Source organism: Microtus pennsylvanicus, chromosome 10 (genome assembly GCF_037038515.1).
Source record: "Microtus pennsylvanicus isolate mMicPen1 chromosome 10, mMicPen1.hap1, whole genome shotgun sequence".
Lineage (NCBI taxonomy): Eukaryota > Metazoa > Chordata > Mammalia > Rodentia > Cricetidae > Microtus > Microtus pennsylvanicus.
Genome location: NC_134588.1, coordinates 28,427,133 through 28,446,605, shown reverse-complemented (window position 1 = coordinate 28,446,605; position 19,473 = coordinate 28,427,133). Strand labels below are relative to the sequence as shown.

Here is a 19,473-nt window from a genome sequence, read left to right as displayed (position 1 = left end):
GCGTGTGTGTGTGTGTGTGTGTGTGTGTGTACGCACGCACATATGCACAGATGATGCCTGCAAAGGCTAGACGACAGCACTGGATCCCCTGAAGGTGGAGTTTCAGGCCATTGTGAGCCACCTGATGTGGGTGCTGGGAACCTAACTCTGGAGGAACAGCTTTGAACTCTGGAGTTATCAACTCCTGTCCTGAATTGTGTTTGTTTACGATTTATTTTTATTTTAGTGTGTATTTTTTACTTGTATGTGCAAACACTGCAGGCATGCTTGATGCCCATGGAGGCTAGAAGGAAGAGGGCATTGGATTCTCTTGAACTGGAGATACAGACATCTGTGAGCTCCATGTGGGTGCTGGGAACTGAACCTGGGTCCTCTGCAAGAACAGTAGTCCTTATAACCACTGAGCCATCTCTCCAGCCCCATGGATTTTTGTTTGGTTTGTTATTTTTGAGACAGGGTTTCTCTATGTTATAAATGGAAACTGCTCATTCGTTTCCTGGTCACCTGGACACTAATAATAACACAGAAACCATATTAATTACAACACTGTTCAGCCTATTAGCTCAGGCTTCTTATTAACTAACACATCTTACATTACCCCATTTCTATTAATCTGTGTATCACCACGAGTCTGTGGCTTACCAGTAAAGGTTCTGGACCATCTGCCTCCTTCAGCAGCTACTTGGCATCTTCCTGACTCTGTCTAATTTTCTCCTTTATCTCTGCTTGGAATTCCCACCTTGCTCTATTCTGCCTTGACATGGGCCCAAGTAACTTCGTTATTCATTAACCACACAGAAGGACTTTCCACACCACTCTGTAGCCCAGGATGACCTGGAATTTTCAATCTTCCACCTCTGCTTCCAAGTGCTGGGATCACAGGTGTGCACCACACCCAGCTGTATTTGGCTTCTAGAGCCATTCCTCATGCCGGATTTCCAATGGAGAAAGTCTAGTAGAGTCCTTCACACACAGCAAATGCCAAAGGGTTTATAAGTCCTAGAGAACTGAGGAGTTTTTTCTGGTCCCTCTGCTCCCCTACCCACTGCCACACACACACACACACACACACACACACACACACACACACACACACACACACTCACACACACTCATGCCCCAAAACAGTCAGAGAGCACTGTGCAGCAACTGAGAAAAGTTAGGATATATTTTTTCTTCTATGATCCTCCTGTCCATGTCAGAGGCAAACCAAGGAAAGTGCCAGTGGAGCACCTGATGCTCCCGTTACCCAAACCTCAACCTGATGAGTTACGCCTGCCACCACCTTAGCCCGCCACCATCCCAGCTCCAGACTGATGAGGTTAGCCCTGCTGTGTCTCCAGCTCCAGATTGATGAGGTTAGCCCGCCACCATCCCAGCTCCAGACTGATGAGGTTAGCCCGCCGCCACCCCAGCTCCAGACTGATGAGGTTAGCCCATCGCCACTCCCAGCTCCAGACTGATGAGGTTAGCCCACTGCCACCCCAGCTCCAGACTGATGAGGTTAGCCCACCACCACCCCAGCTCCAGACTGATGAGGTTAGCCCACCGCCACCCCAGCTCCAGACTGATGAGGTTAGCCCACTGCCACCCCAGCTCCAGACTGAAGAGGTTAGCCCACCGCCACCCCAGCTCCAGACTGATGAGGTTAGCCCACCACCACCCTAGCTCCAGATTGATGAGGTTAGCCCACCGCCACCCCAGCTCCAGACTGAAGACATTCTATGGTAAACTCTGATTACAATGGAAGGAAGTTGAGAAGTGCAGGCAAAGTGGTGACAGGGAAGAGCTGTCAAGGCATTGTGCCTGTCCCAGCCCCTCAGCCCTACTTCCTTTTCCCATCAAATCTGTAACCTGTGGACCCCGAGGGCACGGCAGGCTGACATGGATGGACACGGAGAGGGACACACACACCATGGGTACAAACCATTCGTTTTATTTCCAGCATTGGTTTATACAAACTTGCAGGATACAAATGCAGAGCTCATCGGGTTCTTTAGTACCTAACCTGGTGAGACTGCCACTGAGAGGAGGGAGCAAGCTCTCACCTACCTCATCCCGGCGCCCCTCCTCCAGCGGAGGATGATCGGCTAGCTAGATGCTCAAGGGATGCTACAGCCGTGTGGTCCAACAGAGACGCTGCTCATCTAACCTTAACTCCTTGTCTAAGGTCACTTTCATACTAAATAAAGACACTGGGATAATAAATTTCCTCGTATGGTTTATTGTCTAACACTAGCAAATCAAATTGGCCCCAAATATATGCATAAATAGATATGTATATATATATATATTTATATATAGTATTTTTCCTTAGTTTTAAGAGCTGCCAGGAGGAGGGTGCCTAAGAGGGAAGGAAGGAGTTCCATCTTGCAGAAGTAGCCCTGCCCCCAAGAACATGCCTTTCACAAAGGCAGGAGAGCAAACTTGCTACTTGCAAGCTGGCTTCCTCAGAAGTCTTTAAAGTGACAGTAGCAGTATTTGATCGCAACCTCTTGGTTTTTGGTGGAGGAGGTAATGCGTTCATTGGGAAGGCCCTATGCGGGTACCCAGGATGTTCCCCAGGAGGGGTGCTTACCCTGGGCTTATATCTGGGCCCCATTCATTCATAGCAAGAGGCTCGAGGCTGGGAGGAGGGCCAACAAATGCCAGAGTTGGAGGTCAGGTATCAAAGGCTGGCCGGAAGTGCTGTAAAATTCCCAGACACATCAGTTCAGACCTGGGGTGAAGATTCCATCATGCCCCAATCCTTGAAAGGCTAGAACCTCCTTGCTCACTTCACTTGTCAGAAAGCGAGTTTGGAAAGCTGAGCTAGCACAGGCCTGAACTCCAGCCGACAGTTTTGCCTCCGCTCTATGGGCTTCTTCTTGAGAAAGACTAAGATGTGGCATTGTGGGGCCCTCCCCCGTCAAGAATGAGGCTTCAAGTCTGGATGCCAGACCAATGTGACATAAAGACTCCCAGAAAGAAAAGGCCTAGAGGGAGCTGGGTGTGATGCAGAGTGGGCTCGAGAGAAAGCTATGAGAGGCCCGGGAGCCACAGCCTTCACCGAAGAACACAGAGGATCCCAAGCACTTTCTCTGGGCTTCACCTTGGGTCTTGGGTCTTTCAAGGAGCAGACCGACTTCCTTCAAACTAGCTAGCATACGCTGCCAGCAACCTGCTGGCCTTTCCTCACAGAGGGATGAGGGGGGTAGGTGGTTCAGGGGCCCGTGTGAGGACTGCATGACCGCAGTTGCAAACACTTCCTTCAGGAGATTCACACGCCTGACAGCCCTTAGACTGCCTTCCAAAGTCGACAGTGAAGTCAAATTCTCCGACCAGGACTTTCAAAAGAATGTCCTGCTCCTGCAGGATGCAGTCCGGATGAGCCTGGGGACCAGTCCTTCACAATGACTGGGTAATGGGAAGGAAGCCACTGGGGCAGAGGGAAGGACAGGGACCCAGACTAGGGACAACCACCTCAGTCTCCTCACAGATCACCAATCCCTCCCAGACATTGCGCGTACTGGAAACAGATATGCTTTTAAACAAAAGCATAAAATAGGTCTACCTTAAAATAAATCTTTCCTCTCCCCTTCTTTGGATCAAAAAGGCAAGGGGCATGGTTTCTACATGCTAAGAATGGCACGGACAGAAAACTGATCTGGGCGGGAGCTGATAAAGGATTGACATCCAGACAAATACATAGATAGATATTACATGGGTAACTATGACATGATCACTTCCATAAAACATATATTAAGGCATGTAAAGCAACATAAAGAGCCAGCTTTATGAAGGAAATACAGGGTGAGAGTAGTGGAGAAGGCGCAGACATTTCTTGGGATTTAATGCGTATTTCTAAAAATACCACATTTTTTTTTTTAAAAAAAAGGAGAGATAAACACAGGGGAAGCCCTAAAAACTTTGTTTCTTGTGGAACAGGGTATGGAGAGAGAGGCTAACCTGGGAGCTAATCCCACTGTCACCTTTAAGGAAGAAAGGACAGGTTGTGGGTTCTTGGACTGTGTAGACAGGGAATGTCACCAAGGGGCACTTTCCAGAAGCCTGAAAGAAGTGACTACCTGTGGAATCCTCCCAATCCAGAGTCTCTCAGAAGCAAGACAATATGCTAAGCACCTAGAGCAGTACCTAATACACAGAAAGTGCTTGACTAGTATTTGTTGGATGAATTGTCATCTTTACTTGCGTATGAACCAGTAACTGTCCCAGCTCATGAAGGAGCAGCGATGGATAGATGGGAGATGATGCGGCTGTTTCTTGGGACCACTGATGCTCAGGCTGAAGTCTCTGGGCTAGTCTTGCAGAGCAGGGCTGGAGATCGGTGTCTGCAGCTGGCCTTCCTTCACTGCACTCTGGCTACATTCACTCACAGTAGGTGGAATAGAGGAAGACTATGCTCTGCTCCTGTCTCTCCCTGACCTGTCCTCCCTGGGTAGGTGGGCTGTGAGAAGACCCAGCCTCTGGTCCCGCTCTGGATGCCTGAGATGAGGAGTAAGGACCTAGAACCTGGCCTCACATTCCCTCCGCCCAGGGTTAACCCTCAGCTGGCCCACAGTGCTCTCCAGGTTTAAATAGGTCAAGAAACTGGCTAGGTAAGGCTCCAAGGCTGACAGACAGTCAGGACAGACAGTAAGACAGTCCTCTCTGCCCCTGACCCTAGGAGAGATACAAACAGCAGGACTCGACACAGATGGACCACCTCCCAGGCTGTCTCACCCAACATCTCCTTCCTCCACACCTTGCTACCAAGCACCTCAGCTGAGACCGCTGTGTGCCTAGCGAGTCCTCCTGCGGCCATCTGCTTCTGAGGAAGATGTGAAGGTACAGGGGTGACAGTCAGGCCCTCGACTTGGCACGAACCGGAGGCTCCACTCTAGGGAAGCCTTTCCTACTCTCTCTTCCATTTCCCTCCTTCCTTACATCCTCGCTGCCTGTGGAAAGCGTCTGACTTTCCCTTCCTTCAGTTTCCACGCCTCTCTCTTCTTCCGTCTGCTCCTGCTTCCGACCTGCCCTCAGACACTGCATAGACCTGCTGTCTTCTATCCATACCACACCCGACCCCTCCAGGAGCCCGGGGGCCTCCCCCTAGCACTCCTCATCTTCTCTTTGGCTCAAGCAGGGTGGCTGGTCTCCAGGGAACTCATCAGCATCGCTGTGTCAAAGCCTTGGGCCTCGCTGAGGCAGCTGGGACTGAAGGGGAGGAAGACGATGGCAGGAGTCTGTCTCTCACTGTGCTGTGAGTTCCAAGGGATACAGTCTGTCCTGTCTTCACTTCCAGTCTTCACCCATAGCTGAGGGCATGCTCTCCACCAGGACACCGTCTCCATCAGGGGACGGTGTGGGAGGGCCACACAATGCCATCCAGAACTGCACTTGAGCTCTCTGTGACCGGGGCATCAGAGAGGATGACACCTTGGCCTTGCCATCCACGGCATGACAGTGCAGGCTTCAGGACGAGGGCAGCAGATTTGAAGGCATCCATGCTCCTTTCCGAAAAGGCCTGGATCCCAGCCTGGCTCCCCAAGGCATTCCCACCGTGGGTGCCGTGGGTGCAAGGGCAGGGGGCCAGGATGAGGAGCCGGAGTCCCAGGTGTGCTATCAGAAGGTGGCTCTGTGGAGCATCACAGCATTGGCCTCAGCCAGGGCTTGCACTAGAAAAACAGAGACACAGATGAGACGAGAATCCAGGGCTACAGCTACAGCCAGCTTCTCTGGGAAGTAGGAAGCTTCATGACCGGGAGCTGAGGAGCCACCCCTTCCCCATCCTGGAGAGAGCGGAAGAGAGGGTAACAAGTCGGGTTCTTTCCCATTCCTAACACAAGGCTACCGCTGCTGGGGGCGGGGTTAGGAAGAGCAAAGCCAGGTTCTAGCACTGCGCTCGGCTACATCTGGGAGTGGGGACACAGCTTCTAGGGGCTTCTTAGGGTTCTGTGGCAGGATTGCCATGGGTCTCAAGAGATGGAAGCTGGTTAGCAGACGGGAAGTATAGGGTAGCAGGTACAGAGGTAGGGGGCCAGGGAGATACTTTCCCCGAGCAGCAGACACGTGTGAACTTTGCACCATTCCCTTCTGCTTGCAGAGAAGCAGAGTCATGAGCATGGTCATATCTAGGAAGCAGCAAGGGCAGCCACCTGCAGCCAGGACCGCTCGGAGACATTGGTGGCTCAAGCGGACAAATGGAGGGGGACACTGCGCACAGGGCACTGGGGTGAAGCAATGACAGGGTGTACATGACTGGGGGGGGTAAGGGAAGGGCCCCCCTCCCTGGGGTGCATGAAATACAGTAGAAAAGTGCTTACGTCAGAGCTCAGACCCGCATGGTATGGCTGCTGTCGGCGCCCCGTGGGCGTTCAGACGGTAGGGGGTTGATTGGTGGAGTCGGGGAAGCAGGGGAGGTGGGAGGGCTTGGGGTGGCACATTGCACTGGAAACAGAAATGAACAGGGCAGTGAATAGAAGACAAAGGGTACTGGGGAGGAGACTGGGCACTCAGAGCAAGCGAGGCCACTCCCTGGGGAGGGAGCGAGGCAGTGAGGCAAGCAGAGAGAGAAGAGCTGGCTTGGGGAGCTCGCTCAAGCAGAGGCAAAGCTGTCTTTATTCCCAGGGTGCAATGGAGGATAGTGAGGCCCCGGAGGAGACCGGGCCAAACCCAGGCTCTGCTAAGAACCAGGGTGATGGTGCATGAGGCTGCACCCCATTCTGGGACAAAGACTCCCTTTGGGACTCTCATACTCTGTGCAGACGGAATGAAGACAGAGTGTCACTTCACACCAACCACAGCAGTTAATCATGATAATGATTAATAGTGCAACAAAATCACATCAGTCCACAGCGCCGGGTCCCCACTTAACGGAGAAGCAGGACAGTCACCATGATGATCATTTCCAAAGAGCATAGGCATAAAGCCATCTATGCCAACTTTGGTGTGACCAAGGGCTCAGAAGTAACACCCATGATCATGAGAGTGTCCACGCTGGCCGGCCCAGCAGAGGACCCTCAGTCCACTCACGTAAAATCGTGTTGAATTCTCTAATCGTGACGTTTGAACTGATGAGATTTTACTCTATCATCATGATTCCCTGTGAAGAACAGCAAAGGGGAAAGACAACGACAAGGAGTCCTCTAAGGGGCCACTAGACTCTTGCACATCCTCAGTGCTGCCAAGGTAGAAGGATGGCAGAATGTCCTCGCTCGGGCTCAGAGAAGAACCAGACCTCAGCCAGGAGCCACGCTGCATTTCTAGGATGTGGCACTAAACTTCCAAGTCCTTGCTTCCCACCCTGGCATCACCTTCCCTGACTCCTGCATAATACAGGGCCCAGGCAGCTCCTATGCTATGGGCATAGCCCCAGTGTGCTCAACACAGGGCCCACGCGGCTCCTCTGCTATGGGCATAGCCCCAGTGTGCTCAACACAGGGCCCACCCGACTCCTCTGCTATGGGCATAGCCCCAGTGTGCTCACAGCCCAGGTTGCTGGAGCTGATGTGAGAGCATGTCTACCTCACATAATGTTGCTGGTGCCTGGGATCTGACAACTCCACATGGTTACATCATTTTACACAACTAAGATATGTGTTCGTGCACTTTCAAGCCTCAGTGTTTCCATATGAGCCCACATCCTTGGCACATCAGAGGCAAAAGCACTCACCAATACTTTCCAACACATTCATAGGCACGCCCGGTTCACCAAAGGGAGGCCACGTATGGGCTATGTTCAGACTCTAAAACAGTCAAAAACCCAACACGTAGGCAAGGAAGCACCCAGGAATGTCAAAACAGATGTTCTAACAGCTGCCTAGTGAGTCCTGTGAAGTCTGGTTACTAACACGCACAGTTCTAATAGGTGTTGACCTATGGGTGTTCTGACCCACAGACTGGAAATGGGGCCCAGAAAAGGGAGAGAAAGAGGGGAGTTGAAAGCCCCTGTGTAGCTCTAACAAGTGAAGAGAATCCATTTTATGAAAAGTAAAGATAACACTTAAGTTACAGACCACACTTAGGTTACAGAGAGAGAGCCACACAGAGAGATGGCAGCTCCTGGGAGCGTGCCTTCAACAGAGGTCAGGAATATAAGAGCAGTAACTGAGGAAGGAAAAGGCTGTTATGTGAATATTATCTCTTTAAGAAATAGACACATTAAATATATATTAAGACTATATCTTCTGAAACAAGCTAACTTCAAATGTGTAGCAAGTCCATGTTGGATAGATGTGGTACCACGGTGCATGCACACCTGCAAGCGTGAGTAGACACACACTTAGGAGTGCATCCACCTCTCACCTGGTACCCAGACTCACAGTGCTACAGGGTGTACACTGTGCACAATATACGGGATAGGCCTCAGCATTCCTGACACACGTAAAGCCAGTCACACATAAATACACACATTCACAGATGTCACCTCCACCCGCACACCGTACACTCACACACACACATTCACAGATGTCACCTCCACCCGCACACCGTACACTCACACACACACATTCACAGATGTCACCTCCACCCGCACACCGTACACTCACACATTCACAGATGTCACCTCCACCCGCACAGCGTACACTCACACATATGCACACATTCACAGATGTCACCTCCACCCGCACACGGTACACTCACACACACACACATTCACAGATGTCACCTCCACCCGCACACGGTACACTCACACATACGCACATTCACAGATGTCACCTCCACCCGCACACGGTACACTCACACACACACACACATTCACAGATGTCACCTTCACCCGCACAGCGTACACTCACACACACACACATTCACAGATGACACCTCCACCCGCACACCGTACACTCACACACACACATTCACAGATGTCACCTCCACCCGCACACCGTACACTCACACATATGCACACATTCACAGATGTCACCTCCACCCGCACACGGTACACTCACACACACACACATTCACAGATGTCACCTCCACCCGCACACCGTACACTCACACACACACATTCACAGATGTCACCTCCACCCGCACACCGTACACTCACACACACACATTCACAGATGTCACCTCCACCCGCACACCATACACTCACACACACACACACACACATTCACAGATGTCACCTCCACCCGCACACCGTACACTCACACATATGCACACATTCACAGATGTCACCTCCACCCGCACACCGTACACTCACACATTCACAGATGTCACCTCCACCCGCACAGCGTACACTCACACACACACACATTCACAGATGACACCTCCACCCGCACACCGTACACTCACACATATGCACACATTCACAGATGTCACCTCCACCCGCACACGGTACACTCACACACACACACATTCACAGATGTCACCTCCACCCGCACACCATACACTCACACACACACACATTCACAGATGACACCTCCACCCGCACACCGTACACTCACACACACATTCACAGATGTCACCTCCACCCGCACACCATACACTCACACACACACACACACACACACATTCACAGATGTCACCTCCACCCGCACACCGTACACTCACACATATGCACACATTCACAGATGACACCTCCACCCGCACACCGTACACTCACACACACACATTCACAGATGACACCTCCACCCGCACACCATGCACTCACACATACGCACACACAGACGTGTGCCTACATTTGCCCTCAAACATTCCTTTACCTACAAACCAATCATCCAGACACACACAGATGCACATCTGCAAACATCACCGGATACAGATACTGCACATGACATCTGTGCCAGGGACGCAGACTCAGAAAGGCCGCATCTTCTCATCTGGTACACACTGAGTCAGCGTGTAGCAGCCAGGTAGACTCACAAAACAGAGCACTCCTCACCCGTTACATGGTCTACGACACACACACTCCTTTAGCTCTCCACGCCATGCCCGCTGTTCTCGGGACCTACGCCCAACTGTCCTCCCTCCTAGTGTCCTGGGTGTGAACCTATGTCCACACTGCATGTGCCCAGGACTAGTTCTTGCTCTGGGGCCTCTGGGCCATGGGCCAATGATAGCAGGGACAGTGGGCTAGGGCTGAGGTCTGGCCCTACCATAGCCATTTTTTGAATTGTTGGGGGGTTTGGCAAAAGCACAGTGACCATTTGCTTTCAGCACACAGACCCTGAAATGCTGTCAGGAAAAATCTGATCGGCTTAGAGGTTTGTTCTCATAAAACCTGGACTGTTGGGTAGCAGTGGAGAAAGCCAGGGGTGTGGCAGGCCAGAGGGGAGTTTTTAAGCATCGTAAGTGCTGCCCTCTTGAAATAGGAAGTGACTTTTGCCCAAGCATGTGGAATTTTGGTGCAAGTTCAATTCAGGTTCAGATTTCTTTCGTACCTAAAGTAAGTAAGGAGAGGTCACAGGAGGCCTCCCTGCCCGCAGCCAAACTGGTTCTGCTGCCTTAGCTACAGGAAAGGAGCTGGTCCCTCCTGACTGGCAGCGCCAGTCTATGGAGAGCCTGTCACTGGAGCGCCTGCGGCCTCCAGAGCTTCCCGAGTCCTTCACCCCGAAGCTCATCACTCTCTAAATGACAGCAGGTTCTTGAGGTTTAACGGCTGTCTTCTTTGTTGGGACTTACAGCCCTCCTGCTGTAATGTGCGTATACAAAGTTAGAAATGGGACAGAGGGTTCCCATTTCAACTTCGGCTCTTACTGACTTGAATAGGTCTACAGAATTGCTGCGCGGTCATCGCCACAGCACTAAAACCCCAGCGCTGGGCGAGGGGCTGCCATCTGTTGCTTCTGACCCTGGCTCCGACTGAACTGAAGAAAGGTGTTCTGAGCTTTACCAGTGAGGAAATGGAGGCTCTGAGAGCTGTTTGCCACCAACACAAAGTATCATCCCTTCCATGGCGCTCCTGATTCCAACTTTATCTGCTTGCTCCTGCCTGTCAGAACCGCTGCAGCTGGGGCCTATAACCTGGTCTCTCATTTCTACTGGTCACCTTAAGCCACGGCTGATTTCATGTCATTCTTCCTAACTGTGGCCACCAAAGTTCACACTTGGTGAGCATGGTGATGCATGCCAATAATCCCTGCACTCAGGAGCCAAAACAGGAGGATCAAGAGTTCCAGGCCAGGCTGGGCTACAAGGCCAGACCCTGTCTCAAAAACAAAACAAAATTAAATGTTCCTACTATGCGGGGATGAGCTAACTACTGCCTCACCTTCCCCTCCCATTCAGAGAGATTCCCCTTCACTCAAAGCAGCCGCATTCCCGTCTTCCAGGATGCTACTCTAGCCTGTGGAAGTTAGTCCTGGTGGCCTCAACACTTCGGTATCTAAGTGGGACTTTTGGGTCAGTGTGACACCACTTCTTCCTCATCTCTTCCTAGCTAGAAAGTGAATTTGGGTCAACAGCCAAGGTGGAGATGGAACGGCTCTCCAGTGCTCGGCTGCTTTAGTCATCTTTCCATTCTTCTATTTGCGCTGAGCGAGGAAGAGAAGCAGAAGGAAACCTGACTACCTAGCCTTCTCACCCAGGGGGACAGACATGCCTGTGCTTCCCCAGGACACTCCATCCACTTCTCTTCTCTGTGCCTTTCCAGGGTCAGATGACTCCGAGCTCCCTGCATGCTCTGACCGGTCCTCTATAGAGTGGCTGTGAGTATCACCAGCTGAGCCCCTGGAGGTTAGCCACTCTGGCCCCTTTGTACCGCGCCTAGCACAAACCCGGCGGCTTAGTGAATGCTCACTATGACCCTGAGGGTCTCCTAGGCCTGGTGTCTCTCCAAGCCTGCCCCCCTTGCAGTACTGCACTTCCTCCCCTACACCTGGTCAGCTGGTGTCCCTGGCGGAGCGAGCTAGGCCCAGCCCCTCTCACCAGACAGCATGCGGCCCCTGCGGGAGGCCTCGGTCGCCAGGGCACAGGAGATTTCAATCCGCTTCTCCTGCTCCTGCAGCTGGCTCTCTGAGTCCTGGGGCATGTCCACAGAGTCCCCCTCGCCGATGGGCACCACGTTCTGCATACTGAAGAGGCACAGACACACAGACATGGAGGGAGGGACAGCATAGTCCAATTGGCTGGGGGAGGTCTGCAGCTGAGGTTGGTGGGGAGGACCAGGGACCTTTGAGTGTGCAGCCTCTGGTGCCCAGCAAGGCTGGCCGCGGAGTGAGGGAGACCCTGGCAAGACTGTTGGAATCCCTGCCCTCAATGTTTTCAAAAGTTCAGGTGAACATGTGGGGAGGCCTTGAAGCGGGGGAGGATGAGCAGAGGCACCCTTTATTTTGTGCGCAAGCCCAGTAGGTCTCTCTGGGGTCCAGCAGCAGCTACCTCATTCGGCCAGATGCTTGGGTATAGTCAGCTGCCCCTGGCCACTGCGTCTGTTTTCTCTACCCTGGGGAGGCATGGAGCCTCCAAGACATCTAGTGCCTACGGAACCTAGGAGCAGGGAGGGCAGCGGGATGGAGGCTCGCCTAGGCCTATCACCTGGATTTGGCAATGAGTGTCTTGATCCTCTCCACTTTCTTCTGCTTCTCCTTCAACTCCTCGGGGCTCAAGGGAGTGTCTGGTTCCAGGTCAATGTACCGTTCAGGAATGAGGACTTTGTCTGGAGTGGAGAGCTGTGGAGGGCTTGAGGTCACCACCTACAGCCCCTCCCCTGGCCAGGTCACCACCTATAGCCCCTCCCTGGCCGCCTTCCCCCCTCAGCCCCGTCCTGGACCACTCACCTCCTTACTGATGTCCACGTCGTAGTGCTGGGGCTCCAGCTCCATTTTGCGAAGCCGGGCGATCTCCTCCCGTGGCGTCTCATAGGCCTGGCCACCAGGTTCCTCGGCCCTCAGGGCGGCCTCCAGGTTGGAGATGTCCACTTCATGTATGCTGCGGTGACGCCGCACCTGGGGGATAGCCCTGTCACGACCAGATCACTTCTACCCTTGTCTGCCTCCAGGCAGTTCTTACTATTCTTGTATCCCTGAACCCAACCAGCATCCTTGGTCAGGCTCCCACTGGCCTGCACTGCAGAGCCAGCCTCCTTCCTCTTTGCTTCCCCGACACCTGCCTACAGCAAGGCCCAGAGGTGCAGTCTCGTTGCTATCTCCTGTCCTTACAGTCTGCACTGTACACCTGTCTGGCACTGTAGGAGCAGTGTGTCCCTTATTGATTCTAATAGTGTCACGTTACAGACGTTCTGACCTATCTCCTGGAGCGAAACTGTATGAAGGAAGGATTTGCATCAGACTTCTTCTCTACTCCGGAAACTTACTGTAAAGAGAAGTTAAGCAGATGCTACGCCCACCTTTGTACTTATAGCTGTGAGCCCAGAAAGCTCTTTGTCTCTCTTGACTTGACTTCCCTTTCTATAAAATGGGGGCGATAAACTTGAAATCATTGCTGTCTGATGGCATTAAATGAAGGAATATAGATGGGCTCCGTGAACAGCACTGCTCAGGGAGCTATCATGGCTGTCTTCAGGGCACCCAGGCCAATGCTCAATATACAAGGTGCCCAGAATCAGATAAAAATGATGGCTCTTTCTACATGATGGATTGTGCACTACTCTCTACCAGATTAATTTTTCTTTTTAATTGTGTGTGTGTGTGTGTGTGTGTGTGTAAGCATGTGTATATATAGGATGTGTATGTGGGTACTTGCTAAGGCCAGAAGAGGGTTTTGGATCTCCTGTAATGAGGATTACAGGTAGTTGTGATGCATCTGATGTTGAGTGCCATGATCTGAACTCCAGTCCTCTGCAAGAGCAGCAAGTGCTCTTAAACACTAAATGAATTTTTGAACACTTCATTTTAGCAAAAGCATCCGTCATTCTTTCTTGGCATTACTTTTGATTAAACAGAGAGGAAACACGGGCTGAAGGAACTCTATGTGGGGGTATCCCAGGAGCCCCCAGTCTCCTCTCTCTTCAAGCTCCCTGGTCCAGGCTGGCCATGGGCCAAGAGCAGCAGTGTGGACAGATGGCGGATGCAGGCTTGTGGGCAGCTGAGGGGACATTACCACTTTGTAGGCAGGCCGGGTGCTAGGTTCAGGGGCGGGGCTGGCTGGGAGCTGCAGGCTCCTCCGCTTTTCCTTCATTGAGCCGCTTTGATGCCGCCTCATCCGGTCCATCTGCTCCTCCACACTCATCTTCACCTTGCCCTCTCCCGAGAACACAGCACTCTTGGGGCGCTCTTGCTGTAGTGAGGAAACGAGGCTCTGTCATGTGCCCCCCGCCCCATCAGGTCACCCAGCTCTCTAAGTTCTCAAAGTGTCCTTCTGGGGGTAGCCTGCCCATAGAGGGCTGAACAATGGTTCCAGAAAAATATGTCAAGTTTATTCTGGCCCCTGGTGCCTGAAAATGTGACTTTATTTGGAAACATGAGATCATCCAGAGCTGACCTGGATCCAGTAGCAACTGTCCCTGCAAAAGACAGACAAGATGGGAACACAGGGCAGGAAGAGGGTGATGGAGTCTAGGATGATTCATCCGCATGCAAACAAAGGCCGAGTCTGATTAGCTGGATTCCAACGTAGGAGGGAGGTGGATGGATCCTCCCTTAGCACCACCAGCAGGGACCAGCCCTGACAGCACCTTCATTTTGGACTCCATGCACAAAAGAGTTTGAAGCTACACAGTACATGGTAAATTTTGTTTCAGGATCCCTGGGAAGCCTACAAAGACTGAGCTACTAGGAAATGGAGTGCCAAGAAATAGAAGAGACTTCAGAATCAAGAAATGGGTAGAGGCCGAGAGAATTTCAAGGTCAATAATGAGGGGGAAATCCTAGATTTCAATGGTATAAATGGGGACTTCAAAATGATTTTGGTGAAGGAAAGAGAAGGTAAAAGAAGAGAAGCTGGGCATGGTGGTGCATGCCTTTAATCCCAGCAGCCAGGATTCAGAGGCAGGAGGATCTCTGTGAGTTCGAGGCCAGCATGTTCTGCATAGCAAATGCTAGGTAAGCAAGGGGTATGTAGTGAGATGCTGTCAATAAAATAAAAATAGTAAAAGAAAAACAGAAGAGAAGTTTCTATTATCTTAGAGTGAATTCCTATCACCAACAAAAGACTGGTGGAGGAGCTAGAGAAGAGGCTCAATGGGGAAGCAGGTGCATGAAGACTTGAGTTTGAATCCCCAGAACCCACACATGCCTGCAATCCCAGTGCTCCTGTGGTGAGATAGGAGGCAGACAGGAGAATCGCCAGGAGCTTGAGGGCTGGCTAGCCTGGGGTGTGCAGCAGCAAACAAGAAACTGTCTCAACCAAGATGGAAGGCAAGGGCCAACAGCTGAGTCCTCTGACTTCCACATGTGCACTGTGGTGTGTGTGCTGTGTGCCTGCACTTACATGCACATACACCACACACACATATACACACACCACATGCCACACACACACACGTTACATAAACACACACCATACACACACACACAACCTCACATGCCACACAATACACAGCACACACACACTGCTCCCCTCACAAACACTGGCAGAAAAGTGCAGTAAAGGTACTTCCAGTGAAGTTGCAGAAGGAAGTGAGGGGCATGCTATTGGACAACAAACTCTGCCATAAAACTGCAGAAACGTTGCTAAATGTGCTTCACCGTGGGATGGAAAGCAGAACTGCTAAGTAGTCTGTCTGGATATTTAGCTGAAAAGATTTCCAAGCAGAATGTTGAAAAGTGTGAGCGGAGCTGGGTGGTGGCGGTGCATACCTTTAATCCCAGGAGGCAGAGGCAGGCGGATCTCTGAGATCTGAGTTTGAGGATAGCATGGTCTACAGAGTGAGTTCCAGGACAGCCAGGGCTACACAGAGAAACCCTGTCTTTTAAAAAAAAAAAGAAAGAAAAGAAAAGAAGAGAGAGAGAGAGAGAAAGAGAGAGGGAGGGAAGGACTGAGGGAGGGAGGGAGGGAGAGAGAGAGAGGGAGGGAGAGAGAATGCCCAAAAAGAAATCGGCAAGCACTAGTAGGAAGAATACCCTATAGGAGGACCAAGGAAATCTTGCTGAAAAGACTAAGATATAGCCGGGCAGTGGTGGCGCATGCCTTTAATCCCAGCACTCGGGAGGCAGAGGCAGGGGCAGGCGGATCTCTGTGAGTTTGAGGCCCGCCTGGTCTACAAGAGCTAGTTCCAGGACAGGAACCAAAAGCTACGGAGAAACCCTGTCTCGAAAAATCAACAACAACAACAACAAAAAAAGACTAAGATATGGCTGATGATCTAATCTAGCATCTCGGAAACTAGACAGAGATGGACCACCTATGAAGGCTCTGAAGAGACCCCACAATGGACAGCAGGGCCACCTGTTCTTGTGAGAATGCTATCAGAACCACGGCTGCCAGTTTGTGGATAAAATGAGGGTGTGAAGAAAAAGCCAACAGATTTCTGGAGATGACAAAGGCAAGAAATTGGCTAACAGAGCTTCTTAGCTACAAATGCTGGCTACCCCTCAAGAAAAGGCAGGCTGACTTTGAAAGAAAGACCAGCCTGACATCAAGGGTTAGTGGAGCCTTTACCTACCCATAGGCAGGGCAATGAGCCCCAGGAGTCTATCCTCAGGCCGTAGGACCCGAGGTTATAGCTTAGAGGTGCAGCATTTGGCGGCGTGCACATGGCTCTGGGGTCTGATCCCAGCACTGGCAAACAACTTCCTTGAGGTTAGAGATCCTTTTATTCCTTCTAACTTCTCCTTTGGGACAAGAATGATTATCTTGGGGCCAGGAAGAAAGCTCAGCAGGTGAAAGTGTTAGCTGTGCAAGACCAGTGACCCAAGTTCGATCCCTGGGATCCATGTAAAAAGCTGGATGTGGTGGCAGTCACCTGTAATCCCAGCACCGCTACCCTGAAATGTGTGGCAGAGACAAGGGAATCACCTGGAAGTCCACAGGCCGGCTAGCCTGGCATGTACGGTGCAGCAGCAGAAACGAGGAGACCCTGCCTAAGAAGGTGGAAGGTGAGAACTGATCCCTAAAAGTTGACCTCTGACCTCCACACCTGTATCATGGCACACACACTCCTGCATCCACACACACACGATGAAAAAGTAAATAAATTCTTAAAAAAGAAAAATTATCTTATGCTGTTGTATTTTAGAAGCAGGCTAACTTAGAAAAAATCTCCCTCATATGAAATATGATCTAGAGTCCTGCTAGACATGATTCTGATGATGAGTTATGGGACTTAGCCGCTTTGTGTGGGGTGGGGTGCGTGTGTGCACACATTTGTATGAGGGTACGCTCACTTAGCCGCTTTGTGTGGGGTGGGGTGCTTGTGTGCACACATTTGTATGAGGGTACGCTCACTTAGCCGCTTTGTGTGGGGTGGGGTGCGTGTGTGCACACATTTGTATGAGGGTACGCTCACTTAGCCGCTTTGTGTGGGGTGGGGTGCGTGTGTGCACACATTTGTATGAGGGTACGCTCACTTGTGCATGCATGTGTAGAGGAGGGGACTGATTCCAGCTGCCTTCCTCTACTGCTCCTCTCGCTGAACCTGTCGCCCACCGTCTTGGCTAGACTGTCTGGTAATGAGTTCCCTGGATAAGCCTGTCTTTACACCCCCGAAGGTGGGGTTACAGGAGAATGCCATCAAGCCTGGCTTTGACGTGGGTATCGGAATCTGAACTCAGTTTCTCATGCTTGCAAAGCAAAAACTTTACCCACTGAGCCTTCTCTCTAATCCTGTCTGTCTTTGTTTCTTGAGACAGGATCTGATTCTGTAATCTAGGCTGACCTAAAACTCACACTGTGTATCCTTAGTCTCTCAAGTCCTGGGGAATAGGCATGAGCCACCATGCCTGGCTGGAGATGCGGGGCTTCTGAGCTAATAATAGATGAGATTTTAGTATTAAGGTTAGTGATGTCATGAGTTGAAGCTTTGGGGTTCCTGGAGCAGAATGAGTACCTTTTCAAGTGGAATGGCATGAAATTTGGCATTATAGTGGTTGATTAGTGATCCCCAAAAGATATGTCTAAACCATAGCCCCTTACGCTTGAGATTATGCCCCTTTTTTTGGAAATAGGTTTCTACAGTTATAATTAAGAATCTGAAGATGAGGTCATCATGAATTTAGGGACCCAAAATCCAATGAGGAGTGTCCTTTTAAGAAAAGGGGAGGACAAACAGAGAAGGTGACATGAGAGTGGTCTGGTGGATACTAACCTAGAAGGGAAACACTATTTACCAAGAGAGACATGGGACACAGTCTCTCAGGTTTACAAGGAGCCAACACTGGTGGTGCCCTGACTTTGGACTCCTGGCCTCCGAACTGGGAGTATAAAGTTGTGTTGTTTTAAGCCACTAGGTGGGTGTGGTGATGTGTCAATTCCCAGGAGCCCTGGGAACTAACAGCACACTGTACTCTGGCCTCTGTTCTCCCTGCTGCATCCTGCCACAGCATGCTAAGACAGTGTCAAACACTCCTGTTTTACCATGCTCATCTTCCTTGACCTTTGGTATGTCTATGGAGGACCATTCTTCCTCCCACATGTTTTGTCTTCCTCCCTAGTTCTGGGTCTTGAGTGGTCACGATCCCTGGGTACAAGCCCTCACAGAGTCTCTAGGCGGGCACTTACCCGGGAGGAGAGGCCATTGGTGAGGCCATTGGTGGTCCTTCTCACCACTCCTGACGGCGTCATCTCTTCTTCAGCAGGAGATTTTGTGCGAGGGGGCACGATGCCAACTATAGCGAGATAGAGCAACCAGTGGGCCTTGTGGGAAGCAGGGGCTAGAGCATCTGCTTCTTGGGGAGAGGCCTGGTTGCTCTCTCGCCACCAAGGCCGAGGGTGGGTGAGCACCCTCCTCCAGCATAAGAGAGTACTTTAGCCTTACTTAGGCAAGTATGGGCTGAAACATACCTTTGTTGAGAGCTGCCTGCTTCTCTGCCTCCAGCTCTTGTCTGGTGGGCACGAGGCTGATGTCTCTGGGGGTATCCAGGAGTGATGTCTGGTCAGGGTCTTTCTTGCTTGACTCATAGCCTGTTTTGGTCTGGGAAGGAGGGATGAGAAGATGGCTGAGTTAGGGTGAAGGCTAGAAATCTGGCCTCCTTAGTGCCTTCCTTCAAATCCTTTAAGATACAGAGAACAGGGAAATTGCGTGAGTGCTAGCTAGTAGCGGGCAAGGATGGCTCTCACCTATGTCTCACAGACTGTATACTCTTGGGAATGAGGGCCAATGAGGTTTCATTTTGGGCTAATCAGAGAGGTCCCTGCCCACCCCAAGTATCATGGAAAGCTGGAAGAAGCACAGACTGTGGGCTCTGGATCATAGTAGTCACTGGAGGGAGCTATAAATTCTAGGGTCTCTGAGGGTCCTGCAGGATTCATGGAGACTAAGCCAAAAGAACCAGGTAGGCTTTGATACCAGGACTCTGGGGACTTGAAAAAAACTTTTGCTTGTGGGCTTCCAGAGTCATGAGACTTCAAACAGCCTCTGAGCAGCCTCTTCCTATTGTACAGTCAAAGATTCTAAGCCTCATAGAACATTCAGGAAATAAGAACAAGGCTAGAGTCTGAAAG

The 19,473-nt window shown here is 51.2% G+C and overlaps 1 protein-coding gene across 25 annotated transcripts in view; it reads right to left on the bottom strand.

Annotated features, from left to right (window-relative positions):
* Positions 1-1,920: 1,920 nt before the first annotated feature.
* Positions 1,921-19,473, bottom strand: part of Plekha6 (pleckstrin homology domain containing A6) — a 144,057-nt gene continuing 126,504 nt past the window's right edge. For 22 of the 25 annotated variants that reach the window (XM_075987941.1, XM_075987952.1, XM_075987948.1 and 19 more), the window contains 8 exons: positions 18,814-18,943; positions 18,532-18,638; positions 13,975-14,151; positions 12,693-12,860; positions 12,451-12,584; positions 11,845-11,990; positions 6,306-6,429; positions 1,921-5,657 (listed from right to left, as the gene is read on the bottom strand). In XM_075987941.1, the coding sequence (XP_075844056.1) occupies positions 6,314-6,429; positions 11,845-11,990; positions 12,451-12,584; positions 12,693-12,860; positions 13,975-14,151; positions 18,532-18,638; positions 18,814-18,943 (978 nt within the window). In that variant the 3' untranslated portion in view covers positions 1,921-5,657; positions 6,306-6,313. The remainder of the gene's footprint in view (positions 5,658-6,305; positions 6,430-11,844; positions 11,991-12,450; positions 12,585-12,692; positions 12,861-13,974; positions 14,152-18,531; positions 18,639-18,813; positions 18,944-19,473) is intronic. The other 3 variants (XM_075987946.1, XM_075987966.1, XR_012912048.1) reach the window with 2 other exon arrangements.